This window comes from Notamacropus eugenii, chromosome 1 (assembly GCF_028372415.1).
Source record: "Notamacropus eugenii isolate mMacEug1 chromosome 1, mMacEug1.pri_v2, whole genome shotgun sequence".
NCBI classification, from domain to species: Eukaryota; Metazoa; Chordata; class Mammalia; order Diprotodontia; family Macropodidae; genus Notamacropus; species Notamacropus eugenii.
In genome coordinates, this window is record NC_092872.1 from 622862873 (window position 1) to 622875540 (window position 12668).

The window sequence follows — 12668 nt, forward strand, 5'->3', positions numbered from 1 at the left end:
CCTTAGGCAGGTCACCTCTTTCCTCTGAACCTCAGTTTTTCCATCTGTAAAATGGAATAGAGTCTATTTAGGTCTCTTCCTTTATTACTTTATTATTCTGTGTTCTAACATTCTCTATGTGAAGGTCTCTTCCAGTTCTAGCACTCTAGCTCTAGCAACAGGGCTGCTAGCCTTCAGGCTGGGAGCTTACCCCTCCAGACTTGGTCTTAGTTATTTTCCCTGGTTCCCATACCCTTAGTTTCCACTTCCCTGGCCACAGTCACATGCTGCAGCTGCAGGGTCCTCCCCCCCTTTCCCTCCACCCTCCCCGCCTAAGCATCTCAGTGAAGCAATACCTCTATGTCCTTGAACCTTTCCTTCCTTCGGTGAATGATGGTCCCTTTATCTCCTCCTGATGGTGTTGCAACCTTCAGCTGTGGGCATTTAAGAAGGAGAACCCAGGGGCCCCAAAGAGCAGTTGCCGATTGGGGAGGCCAAACCTTGACAGGCCAAGAAAGCTGTGACTGCCACTGCTACCCCAGGGAACAATGCTTCTGGCTACTTTTAAACTGTGCGCTGGAAGCTCCTACAGACATCTTCGAAACATGAAGGGTGAGGATTCTGGGCTGGGGCTGGGACCTTTTTGAGGAGGGACCTGGGGTTTTTAGACACTAGGGTGTGTTGGCAAGTACACTTGACTTGGTAGAGTCAGTAACCAGGACTGTGACACCAACCAGCTTGGCAGATTCGCTTCTTTTCACCAAGCCCCATTTTCCTTTTTTATAAAAGGAGAAAAGGAGTTTGCCATGTATGTGAATGTTTCTGGGGGTGGCCAAGGAGGACTTGAAGGAGGAGGCAAACTGTCAGTTCTAAAGTGTAGGCAAAGGAGGAAGAGAAAAGGAAGAAGGAAATGAGAGAGAAGATAGGGCAGGAGGGTAGTAGATAAGAAAAAAAAAGTAATACCAATGGTGGGGAGTAGGAGTGTGAGCTTTTACTGCCTGTCCACCTTTGGTTCCATGCACTGGTCCCCATGCTGGAAGCATCTGACCTCTCTCTGGCTCAGACCTGACTCACATGGGAGGTAATATGGGAGCCATGAATGGACCTATAGGATGTCCTTGGTTATACTCAAGTTGGTCACCTGCTAGATTTTGGTAACTCCATCAATGAGGTTTCTGAAATGGGGTAGACTTTTATCTCCCCACCTCTAGCTCAACCTTCCCACCCCAGGGAGATATGTCAGGGAGAGGTAGGAGAAAGGTATTACCAGAGAGCAGAATAATTTATGGAAGCAGGAAAGAAGACTGGGTCTGAGTTCAAATATTATATCAGGCACTTACTAGCCGTGTAATTACAGGCAGATCTTTTCATCTGTTTCCTCAGCTGCAAAACAGGAAAAATGAGAGGCAAGTTGACTACTTCAGGGCTACTGTGAAGTGCTCATGACATAACCTATTCAAAGTATTTTGCAGGCTTTCAATGTCAGGGTTTGATGTGTGTGTGTGTTTAAACTAAGGAGAGATCTGAGATGATGAAAGATTAGTTTTTCCCTTGGTTTTAGACAGTTTTCCCCTCTCTGCCCTTATGTTCTCTTACCTCTCTCTAAAGGCACAAGCAGCAAAGATTGCCTGGCCGTCTTAATAGAATCTACAGTCTCTGTCCCTGTCTCAGGATTGGGGCCAGGTTCTCTGAATGCAGGTCCTGGTTTCCAGGGGTGATTGGGTCCCTGAACTTCAAGGGTGTTGTGGATGACCATTAAACAACAACTTCTGTCTATAAAGATACCAAGGCTACTCTGGCTGCTTGTAATCTCAGGGAGATGGGGAGACAGGGATGAAGATGAGAGGTGAGGCAAGAATCGCAGAGTCAAGAGGGAGATCTTGTGGAGAGTAGTTTTTCATTCACTGAAATATAGCTGCTCTGGCTGGATGGGACTTCAAGATCCAAGAAGCCAATCTCCCATCGACTCTGCTCTTGAAGAGGTGAAGAGAAGTTCTTGGCTTTCAGTGCCCTTGTTGCTTAGATTTGTCTTGGTTTTCACTTGACCGTGATCTCAACCAGTCGGCTTCATGCCCAGACAGATCCAAAGATTGAAAGGGGAATCTCCAGAAAACATCTGGTCCAGCTCTCTGCTGCCAAGTGCTGAGCTACTCAATATTATAGTCTGTTTCAAATCTGACCTCAGATACTTACTAACTATGTGACCCTGGGCAAGTCACTTAACCCCAACTGTCTCAAAAAAAAAAAAAAAAGAATGTAGTCTGTGCTGGTTCTTACTTAGTCAGGGGGGTATAGTAGAGACACCAATGGAGACCAAGTGGAAGCCTGAAGATGTGTCCTTCTGTAGGTCACCTCACCTCCCTGGGCCTATTCCCCATTCATAAAAAAAGGGATTGAATCAGGAGGAGAGAGCACTGGAATGGGAGTCAGGAAGACCAAAGGATGAATCCAGGCTCAGATGCTGACCAGCTGTGTGATTCTAAACAAGTCACTTAAACTCTTTGAGCCTCAGTCTCCTCTCTGTCAAATCCTACCTAAGAGAGCTGTTCTGAGGGGCAAATGGGATAATGAAATAAAGCACTTGTAAACCTTTAAAGTCTTATGTAAATGTCAGCTATGTTGATGTCTGAGATCTGTCTCAGCCTTACCATTCTTGTTTCTCTCCCCTCTTCTCTGAAGGTCTAAGGCAGCAGACTATCATGGCTATCAGCCAGGAACTGAGCAAGAGGGCACTAGGGGGCCCAACACCCAGCACCTGGATCAACCAGGTCCGTCGCCGGAGTTCCTTACTCAGTAAGTACTGGGGCTTCAGAAATTTCACCAGCTGTAGGGTAAAGGCCCCCAAGACTTAATTTAGCACTTCACCCCTTCACTGTGCTTGGGGGATTTCTGATCAGGGAAGATGACAAGCTGGTTCCCTAGAACTAACCAACCCTCCCCTTGCCCCAGCATCTTTCACGTTTTGCTGTCTATCCCTACTTGCATGTTGGAATCTGACTCAGGAGGAGGTTCAGAGAACAGAACAATTCAAGTTAATGGGAATTGGAAGCAGGGAGCCTGGGGAAGATCACTGGGGTTCGGCCTTCTTCAAGGGGTCACTTTACTTATAATCCCCAGGTTCTTGTCTGGAAGAAAGCCTCTACAGTGACCAGGACATGGCCTATCTACGTCAGGGGGAGGAGGCCATGCAGAAGGCTCTTGGCATCCTTGGCAATCAGGATGGTTGGAAGAGTGAGACTGAGCGGGTAAGAGAATGCATGCACAAGGAAGCCTTTGGTTCTTTTTTCCCTATGGACAACTTTCAAAGCCTGGTTGAAACCCCATACACCTCTTCCCTGATTAAAGATAACCTCCTACCCTGAGCTCCTAGAGTGCTAACGGTACCATCCATGTCAGTAAGTCAACAAGTATCTATGAAGCACCTACTAGGGGTCAGACATTGCAATAAGAGATAGAGATACAGAAAAAAAGGCAAAAAGACAATTCCTTACCTCAAGGAGCTTATAGCTCTGTGACAGTTAGATGTACAGAGGCAGCTTGGTGAGGAAAGAGTGCTAGATTTAGATTCAGAACCTGGCTTAGAATCCCAACTCTGATGCTTACTAGCTATGTGACGTGATTAATGACTTTCCTGGGCCTCAGTTTTTTCATCTATAAAATGGGTGTTCATACTAAGTCACTTTTAGGGAAGTGACTGCAAAGTCCCAATGGTAGATGTAAGATTTGGAACACAGGTTTCTTAGCGGGCCTCAGGATTTAGAATTGGAAGGGACTTTATAGCTCATTTAGGCCAGAGTTTCTTAACCTGGGGTCTCTGGATCCCTTTTTAAGATTCCCTTAGGGGAGAACTTGGATAGATTTGAGGGGATCCATAAACCTGAATAGGGAAAAATATTATATTTTCACTAGGTTCTAACCAAAATTTAGCATTTTCTTCAACTGTGAATTTTTAAAAAAACATTCTGAGAAGCCCATGACACGAAAAAGTATCAAGAACTCTTAATCTAATGTCATTTCACAGATAAGGAAACTGAGACCAAGAGAGGGCAAATTATATAGTTAGGTAGTGGCAGAGTTGGAACTTTTTTGTGGGCGGTGGCCTTTGTATCTTTAGTTCCTAATACAGATCCTAGCACATGGCTTAATAAATACTTGCTTTTTGAATGAGTAAATCCTCAGATAGATAAGGAAACAAGTCTAGAGAGGTAAAAACAGCTTTACCTGAGACCATACAATAAATTACTGAGTGGTAATGTGAATCTAGGTCTTCTGATCACAAATTGTGTTGTGTTTTTTTTTTCCTGTAACATGCTGCTTATGAGTTTCTGATGATTCTACCAGTAGGACACTTGGTTTCCCTTGATAAGTAGAGCCAGAATTAGTACTCAGAGTTCCAGGGCCCTGTAAATCTGATTAAGATTGGCTAAGATTGCCTTCTCTGGGCCCCAAGGCTATTCCCATTTACCATAATCCTGAAAACTACTCAACTTTTTGATCACCAGTGGAAGCATTATTCGAGGATAGGGCAATAATGATAGGTCATATTGCTAGAGTACTTGAAGGTTTACAAAGTCCTTTCATTATACTAATCTGGACATGCATGTAATGTTTATATTTTCCAAATGAAAACTCTGAGGTTCAGTGACTGAGCTGAGTCACACAGCTCAGAAGTCCTGAACTAAGACCAAAATCTTGAAGGGACAACCCAGTGTGGTGACTGGGTTTGAACCCACTTCTTAACTGCTTCCTAGCTGAAAGATCAGACTATAAGCAAGTCAGTTAATCCCAATAAATCTTCTTTTTCTCAGTAACCAACTAGGAAATAACACCAATAGCCCCTACCTCATAGGGCTATTACCAGGATCAAAGATAATTTATGCAAGGTGTTTGGTAGACCTTAATTATATTAGTTCCATTTGTAGATGTCATTTCTATTACGCCGGAATGACTGCAAATTTTGATCAAGTTTTTGACTTCACATGGGTTACTTTCCCAAACTCTAGTTAACTAGGCAATGTAAAATCAGATTCCTTACCACCAGTTGCTTAGGGGGATGATGACTACCTGTTTGGAAAGGAGAAATTACCATCTCTTCTAATGATGCAGTTTCTCTCTCAAAGAACTGCGAGCTCCCAAGGTCAAACTCTGGCCTTCTCAGCTGTGCTTCCACCCACTGATAACAATCCCATTAGCTTCATCTTGTGGAGGCCATTGATGTCATAACCATTTGCATGCTTCCTGGTTTCCAACCTTCTTCGTACCCTAGGACAAAGGGGAAAGCATCTTCCTCCTTACTTTTGGTAAGTCAGAATTCAGAATGCATCTCAGTGTCACACAATCTGAGCTGGAAGGAGCCTAAAAGGGTCTCCAGCCTAGCCCCTGCCTACCATCCCCTTTACAACCCCTCCCTCACCCTTCATTCAGCCTCTGAAGAGGAAAATCCTCATACATCCAATCTGCCTCTAACTTCTTACACATCACTTAGTTCTGTCCTCTGCGGCCCAAGCAGAAGAAGTTAATCCTTCTTCCACAGGACAACCCGTTAGAAAGTCCTTAGAATCAGAGCTTTAGTAATCTTGGAGGTCATGACTCTAAGTCCCTTTTTTTTAGAGTTAAAGAAACTGAGAATTAAAGAAATCAAATAGCTAGCCCAGAGTCACATAGCTAGTATCGGAAGTGGCACTTGAACCCAGGTCTTCCTGACTCTAGACTCTATATACCACACCACGTTGCTTTTCTTCATATCCTATCCTAAGTCTTTGATCAAACACACTGAACTTCAACTGGTCATGGAACATGATTTCCAGGTCCTGCACCATTTTAGGTACTTATATTACTTATCATCATGAATAATTATCATTATTCTTCCTAAAATGTGCTATCTGGAACTGAATACAATATCTTCAATATGGTCTAATCAAGGCACAGTACAATAAGACTTTTAGGATACTATATCACTGCTTTCTTCATCTTTGTCTTTCCGTTGTATCTTGGCTCAGTGTAAGAAAAACTGATGATTAAAATTGTCGGAAATTGGAATGACTGCTTTGTAAAGGAGGTCTTCAAGTGGATGACAACTGATCTCCTGTTTAGATAAGAATTTGGGCTGGAGGACTAAAGAAGCCTCTTCCAACTCTTCAATATTCTTTGATACTCATCCCTTTCTTGACATTGCTTGTCTGGGACTGCTATGAACCCTACGAGTGGAAGGTGTTTCTTTCCAAATGTTACTCCAGCTCTCCTGTCTTTCTCCAACAGTCAAATGGGGACAAAGTGCTGAGTAAGGTTGTCCCAGATGTGGGCAAGGTGTTTCGGCTGGAGGTGGTGGTGGACCAGCCCATGGAGAGACTTTATGAGGAATTAGTGGAACGAATGGAAGACATGGGTGATTGGAACCCTAATGTCAAGGAGATTAAGGTGAGTAATCTTCCTACTTATCCCTTAACGCCCAACAAAATTGCTACCTCCTTACCTAATCTCTTGTGTCTAAGAACTTTCCACTTTAACTCACAGTCCCCTTTTTGAACCTTTCTAAGGTACTTATGTGATATTTTACATTATCATTTTGTGTCCTTCATTAAAACTTTCCATTGCCTCATCTTAGCATGGAAGTAACCTTGGCTACTTGGAGGCTACATACCAGAAGGAGTTGGGATAGGTCCTACTGAGTAGGTCTTTGGGTATGGGCCAGGGGAAGAATTGTGTGTCTGTGGTTCGAGCAACAACCTAATTAAGTGTACAGTGGTTCATCACCAAGGTGAATATTTCAGCCACAGCAATTCTTTTTATTTTCAAATTTTTAAAAATTTAATTATTTGTTTTCAGTTTTAAACAATCACTTCCATAAGTCTTAAATTTTCTCCTCCTACCTCTCCCTTTCCTCCCTGAGATGGCATGCAATCAATCCTATATGGGTTCTACATATACATTCTTATTAAACATATTTTCACATTAGTCATGTTGCATAAAAGAATTAAAACGGGAGAAATCATGAGAAGAAAAAACGTAACACAAGAGAAAACAGTCTGCTTCACTCTGAGTTCTGATTTCGTAGCTCTTTGGATGTGGATGGCATTTTGCCTCAAGAGTTCTTTGGTAATGTTTTAGGTCCTTGCATTGCTGAGCCACAGCAGTTCTTGAAGATCAAATAATGAGACATAGAAAGTTTATAATCTTTATTAGCAGAGGGAATATTAATGGATCCTTGAAGTACTCAAGTTATTTGTGTATATGTCATCTTTTCCTAACAGACAGCCAGCTCCTCAGGGATGGGACTGTATCTCCTCTATATTTTCTATATCTCCCAACACTGGGCTCTATACACAGTAGGAAGCCAAGTTTGGGGGAGGTGATGAAGACATTGGCAATGATCTTCTCTGGTTTGAGTCAATGAGCTCTTCCTCTTTTCCCTCCTTCTTATTAATGACTATTGTCTTTTGGGCCTGGGAAGGTCCTGCAGAAGATTGGGAAGGACACGATTATCACTCACGAGACTGCTGCTGAGACCCCAGGCAACATTGTAGGGCCCCGAGACTTTGTGAGTGTGCGATGTGCCAAGCGCCGTGGTTCCACTTGTGTGCTGGCGGGCATGGCGACCCACTTTGGGGATATGCCTGAGCAGAAGGGTGTCATCAGGTAACTGCCATCAGGCTTAAAGACCCCATATCACTAGCTCCCCAGCTTCTAAGATCTCTTCCCAAGAGCTATTTCTTCTGATAATATTCTTGGACACAGCTTGGCCTGGAGACGTGATAGCTATTGAGTAAATATTGCTAAGAAGTTCTCATGCCATGTTAGCTTCCTTTCCTTCCAATACCTCTTTTGCAAACAACAAACCCTACAAAGATTCTTTCCACTATTTTCCAGAGGGAAACCAAGGTAGAAACAGACCAGGAGAAGGCCTAAAGGTTCAGAGATTTAGAGCTGGAAGAGCCCCAGAGGAAATTTATTATAAGCCCTTCATTTTACACCCGAGGAAACTGAGAACCACAGGGGCTAAGTGAGTTCCACAGCCAGAATTCAAAGTCAGGTCCTCTGACCCCAAATCCAGTGCTCTTATAGCTGTCCCATGCAGTAGCCAAAACTTGCCTGACCCTCTTTAGAATTATAACAATCTAATTTGCCTATTTATAGTTAAGTGAGGAGCACTCTAAGAAAAACAAAGAGCTAGGAGGTAGTGGAGTTGCTGGTGCTGATGTAATCTGCATAAATCCTCTGGGAAACCAGTGGATAGAGCTCCTGACTTGGAGTCAGTAAGATCTGAGTTCAAATCCCACCTCAGACACTTAATAGCTGTGTGACCCTGGGCAAGTCACTTCACCCTGTTTGCTTCAGTTTCCTCATCTATAAAATGAGTTGGAGAAGGAAATAGCAAACCACGCCAGTATCTTTGTCAAGAAAATCCTAAATGGGGTCATGAAGAGTTGGACATGACTAAAATGACATCACAGAATTGTGAAGATCAAATGAGATAATATTTGCAAAGTGCTTAACACAGTACCTGGCACATAGTAAGCAATATTTAAATACCAGTTATTGTTATAAGGATTCCAATGATCTATGTCCCAATGGTTCTGAGACTAGAACTGTGAGTTATCTTCTGACTTCGATTCTGCTCATCCCTCAGAGCTGAGCATGGTCCCACCTGCATGGTCCTCCGTCCTGTGACTGGAAGCCCCTCTAAGACTAAGCTGACCTGGCTGCTCAGCATTGACCTCAAGGTGAGTGAGTCAGGAAGCCCTGACTTCACATGATGTTCGACTCTGCCCAGATCACTTAACCTCTGTCTGCCTCAGTTTCTTCAACCATAAAATAGGGAGAATAGCACCTGCCTCCTATGGTTGTGAGAATCAAATCAGATATTTGTGAAGTGTTTGGCACACAGTAGGCACTCAATAAATGCTTGCTTTCTTCCTGCCTTCCACCTCTTAGGCAGCTGTAGTGTTAGGCTGGCTCCTTTTGATTTTAGCTATCCCACTTCAGGTTCATGGTTAGTGGCAGAAGAGCAGCCATGAGGTCTATAGGAGCAGCATTACAACCTGCCCTGATTTCCTGGGTAGCATTCATAGACAGAGTGGAGGGATGGCTGTCTGGAATTCCAACATGCCAGTCACATACTGATAGGGGGCTTATACTCAGTGGGCCATGGGGCTCTCCTTGTTAAGTTCATTTGGCTCAAAGGAAACTTTCTATTTGTCTCATGATCCAGGGCTGGCTACCAAAGGCCATCATCAACCAAGTTATGTCCCAGACGCAGATGGACTTTGCCAACCACCTTCGAAAGCGCCTAATCTCCAGTTCCACTTCTGCTATCAGTTGTTGAAGACCTCCAGACAGCTCCTCCCAGTCTCTTAAGAGCATTGTTACCTATGCACCAATTAGCAAAACCCAGTCAGGAAAAGCCTGTGGGTCTGTGTCTCCTTTCTAGACCAGTGAATAGGAGTAGTGGTAAGAGGGGATTGGGGGTGGGGGGTGGGAGGGAATTGTTTATAGTATAGCAAATAAGGGCAAAACTTGCCAAGACCACAGATAGAAACAAGAGCCTTCTCTGCTCCAAGTTCACTGTCAGGGTGGTGCTGGAATAGTCAGGTAGGGATGAGGCTAGTCCAAAGTTTTCTAAGCCCTCAACGGCTGAAAACATTTAAATAATTCTGGCCTCTTGAGTGAGAATGATGTAAAGTGAAAACGTGAGGAAAGAGTCCTACCTTTGGAGTTAGGAGGCATTGGGCTTGAAGCTCATCTGCTACTTACTTACATGTGTAACTTTAGCTAAGTCACACTGAATGTCTGGGGGCCTAAGTTTCCTCCTCTTTTTAAATGGGTCTTGGACCAGATGACCGCTTCGGCTTAGTCAGATCCATGGGATGGGAGGGTAGGGAAACTAAATTACAAGCCTGAATCAGTTATAAAAACTGTTTCAAGTAAGAGATGAACAATGAACACCAAAGAATATAGTGCACGACTTTTATTTACTTAAAAGAAAGGGAAGAATGTCAAATAGGAAGAGAGAAATAAGAACACTAAGAAAAAGAGAAGGGCAAGGTTGACCCACATTATTAATACAGCTCTTTCCCAGTGACTTAAAGTTAAAAGGGGAATATGATTCCTGATGTAAAGGCAAAAATACTGGACTTGCCCCAGACCTGCTTTCAAAGTCCTGGTTCCATCACTTAATTGTTCTGTGATCTTGGGCAAATTTACCTTCTTTCTCTAGACCTCAATTTCCTTATTTGTGATAGGAAGCGGCTGGACTAAATGCCCCTTTCTAAATCTAATCTCCCCATGTTTCTGTTTTGGGTATTCAAGGCTAGTAAATTTTATGTGTTCTGCCTTCTGGGTCATGACTTCAGGAGACTTTAGGAAAGTAGATCTGTGTCAACATATGCCTATCATTTAAAATGCTAATGTTTAGGCCTAAAAGATATACAGCTACCAATTCTTCACCTAAAATTTCTATATTAAAAAATCAATGCTTGACTTTCAGGTGGATGTAGCAAGGTCTTTTTCCAAGTTTCTGATACTTCTCGATTAGGGTAGGCTTTTAGTTGTTGTTAAAAAGATTTGCAAGCAGCAGAGAACAAATCTGCTCTCAAGTACTTTCCCCTCTACTTCACAAAATGGGATAGTTAATAGAATGGAAGGTTTGTGCAATGTGGAAACAAGGCTTTTTATTTATTCAAAATACTAGTGGGAATGTTACTATTTATTGTTTCAAGTTTTACAACACAAGATGGTATTTATTACTATTTATTCTGATTATTCCAAAGAGCATGCGCCAAACAGCCATTCTTGCCTTGGGTGAAATGCCACTTTTGACTTGTCTGCCCAGAGTCCAAAGATCACAGAGGGAGGTGAATGCAATGGCTCACATTTATCTAATATATTATGGTATGGATGTAACCAACACTGACTTTCTGAGCTGAAGACTGCTGATTTAAAAAAAAAATCTACAAAGGAACCTTAAACGATAAAAGATAGCAACTGTTATTTCAAGACAAAAGAGCAGACTTCTAAAGGGGCGGGCTCAAGTTTTTCAACATAACTAAAAACTGTGGCATTTCAATGATCATGGGAATTCAAGAAGGGATTCCTTCAGCTGTCTTTCAAACTCACTGTAACTATGCTTGAAATCTTCTGAGATGGTTTTAAGATGTTTAATTTTGGTTTGGAATAAAACAACCTGTTTGATGATCCTAACCTATTAACTGTCATCCTTAGGAGAATGTGAACTATAGAAATTTTCAGTCCTCATTCAAATAACTTTCTTCCCAAAGTAAAAAGACATTTTGAATGTTATACATACCTAGCCAGGATCTCACTACATGTGAATGCTGGGCTGTGAGAAAGTCCAATACATAAACTTGCAAACTTGAAAAACACTACAAAAGAAATTCACTTCAGGGTTCCTTTGGATAGTATCATCCCAATTCTCAGTCCTTCAGGTTCCAGCTGGTGATCTAGGACCAGACTAGTACAAATCCCTCCTTCTCCCCTCTTGTTCCTCAATACTATCACTTTACCCCTCAACTAACTTTCCTAACTATGACTGGCCCAGAACTGAAGCAGTACATTTTGTGAGTGTCAAAGTAAAAGTGACTCCTGTTACAGTAACCACTGACTGTAAATTTGTATAATACAATACCTATTACTTATAGATAGGTTTGGATACTCAATGAACCCATACGTATGGCATAATGCTATGCAATGGGAAAACTTTACCCCTATGTCCTAAGGGAGCCCCAGGTTGAAGGCTCCTTTGGAACAATCCCATGAGAACTGCAGACTGTCCAAGTTAGTCAATTCATGATCACAAAGCCAAGGCCCAAGGACTCTCAGATGTACTGTTTATTTTGGTCCAAAAAAGTGTCAGGGAGGTCATTTGGGGAGTTGATTTAACCTTGGGGGAATGGGAGGGAGAGAAAAGGAAATCACATTCGCCTCTGATTTAGTCTTATTCAAATACACTGGCAAACTGCCATTTAATCACCAATTCTCAAAAAGGAAGGTAAGCTTGGAATAGGACAACAGCTAAATGTAACAAAGTCCATATGCAAAGGAAGTAAAGGGGAACGTATGTAGTATTCCATCCATATGTTCCTTATGGCTGCTCTGGCTACTATCCTAGTCAAACTCTCACTAACTCTTGCCTAAGACTACTGCAATCACTTCCTTTCCAGTCTCCATAGCTCTGTTCTCTTCCCATTCTAATCTAGCCTATGCCTCATTACTAGTTTTATTTTTCAAATGCAAAGGTCTGATCATGTTACCTCAACAATCAAAATTTTCTTGCTATCTATAGAATATAATTCAGATTCAGTAGTACGGCTTTCAAGGCCTTTAATAATCTAGTTCCTACCTCCACACCACTGTTCACACTGTATCTTATTTCCTCTTATCTTCATTAAAATCTTAATCTGTCCTTCAAAGTTTTCCTCAAATTTCACCTCCTCTATCTAGTTTACCTGAGACCCTCCCCTTCTCTCACCTCACAATCTCTTCCTCATTTAATTGCATAGCACTCTATTTCTCCTTTGCATTTTCCATTCTCTAATTTGTATTTCAGGTATTTGTGTACTTCATCATTACTTCCTGTTGTATAGTCCTTGAAAGCAGGGACCATGTCTCTTATCTCAACCCCCAAGCATAGCATACTATATAAGGTGGGCTCTTAACAAATGTTGAATAAATGA

At 42.4% G+C, this 12668-nt stretch overlaps 1 protein-coding gene across 1 annotated transcript; it reads left to right on the top strand.

Moving 5' to 3' along the window:
• The first annotated feature begins 341 nt into the window (after positions 1-341).
• Positions 342-11175, top strand: STAR (steroidogenic acute regulatory protein). The gene is made up of 7 exons (XM_072635186.1): positions 342-591; positions 2659-2772; positions 3097-3224; positions 6238-6396; positions 7430-7614; positions 8606-8699; positions 9188-11175. The coding sequence occupies exons 1-7, from the start codon at positions 528-530 to the stop codon at positions 9299-9301; spliced, it is 858 nt and encodes a 285-aa protein (XP_072491287.1). The 5' UTR covers positions 342-527; the 3' UTR covers positions 9302-11175.
• Positions 11176-12668: the final 1493 nt, after the last annotated feature.

Excerpts from the sequence above, each read along its gene's own strand:
- STAR (XM_072635186.1), top strand. The coding sequence starts at position 528 with ATGCTTCTGGCTACTTTTAAACTGTGCGCTGGAAGCTCCTACAGACAT. Across the intron at positions 3,225-6,237 it reads GGAAGAGTGAGACTGAGCGG|TCAAATGGGGACAAAGTGCT; the intron begins GTAAGAGAATGC and ends TTTCTCCAACAG. Across the intron at positions 8,700-9,187 it reads TGCTCAGCATTGACCTCAAG|GGCTGGCTACCAAAGGCCAT; the intron begins GTGAGTGAGTCA and ends CTCATGATCCAG.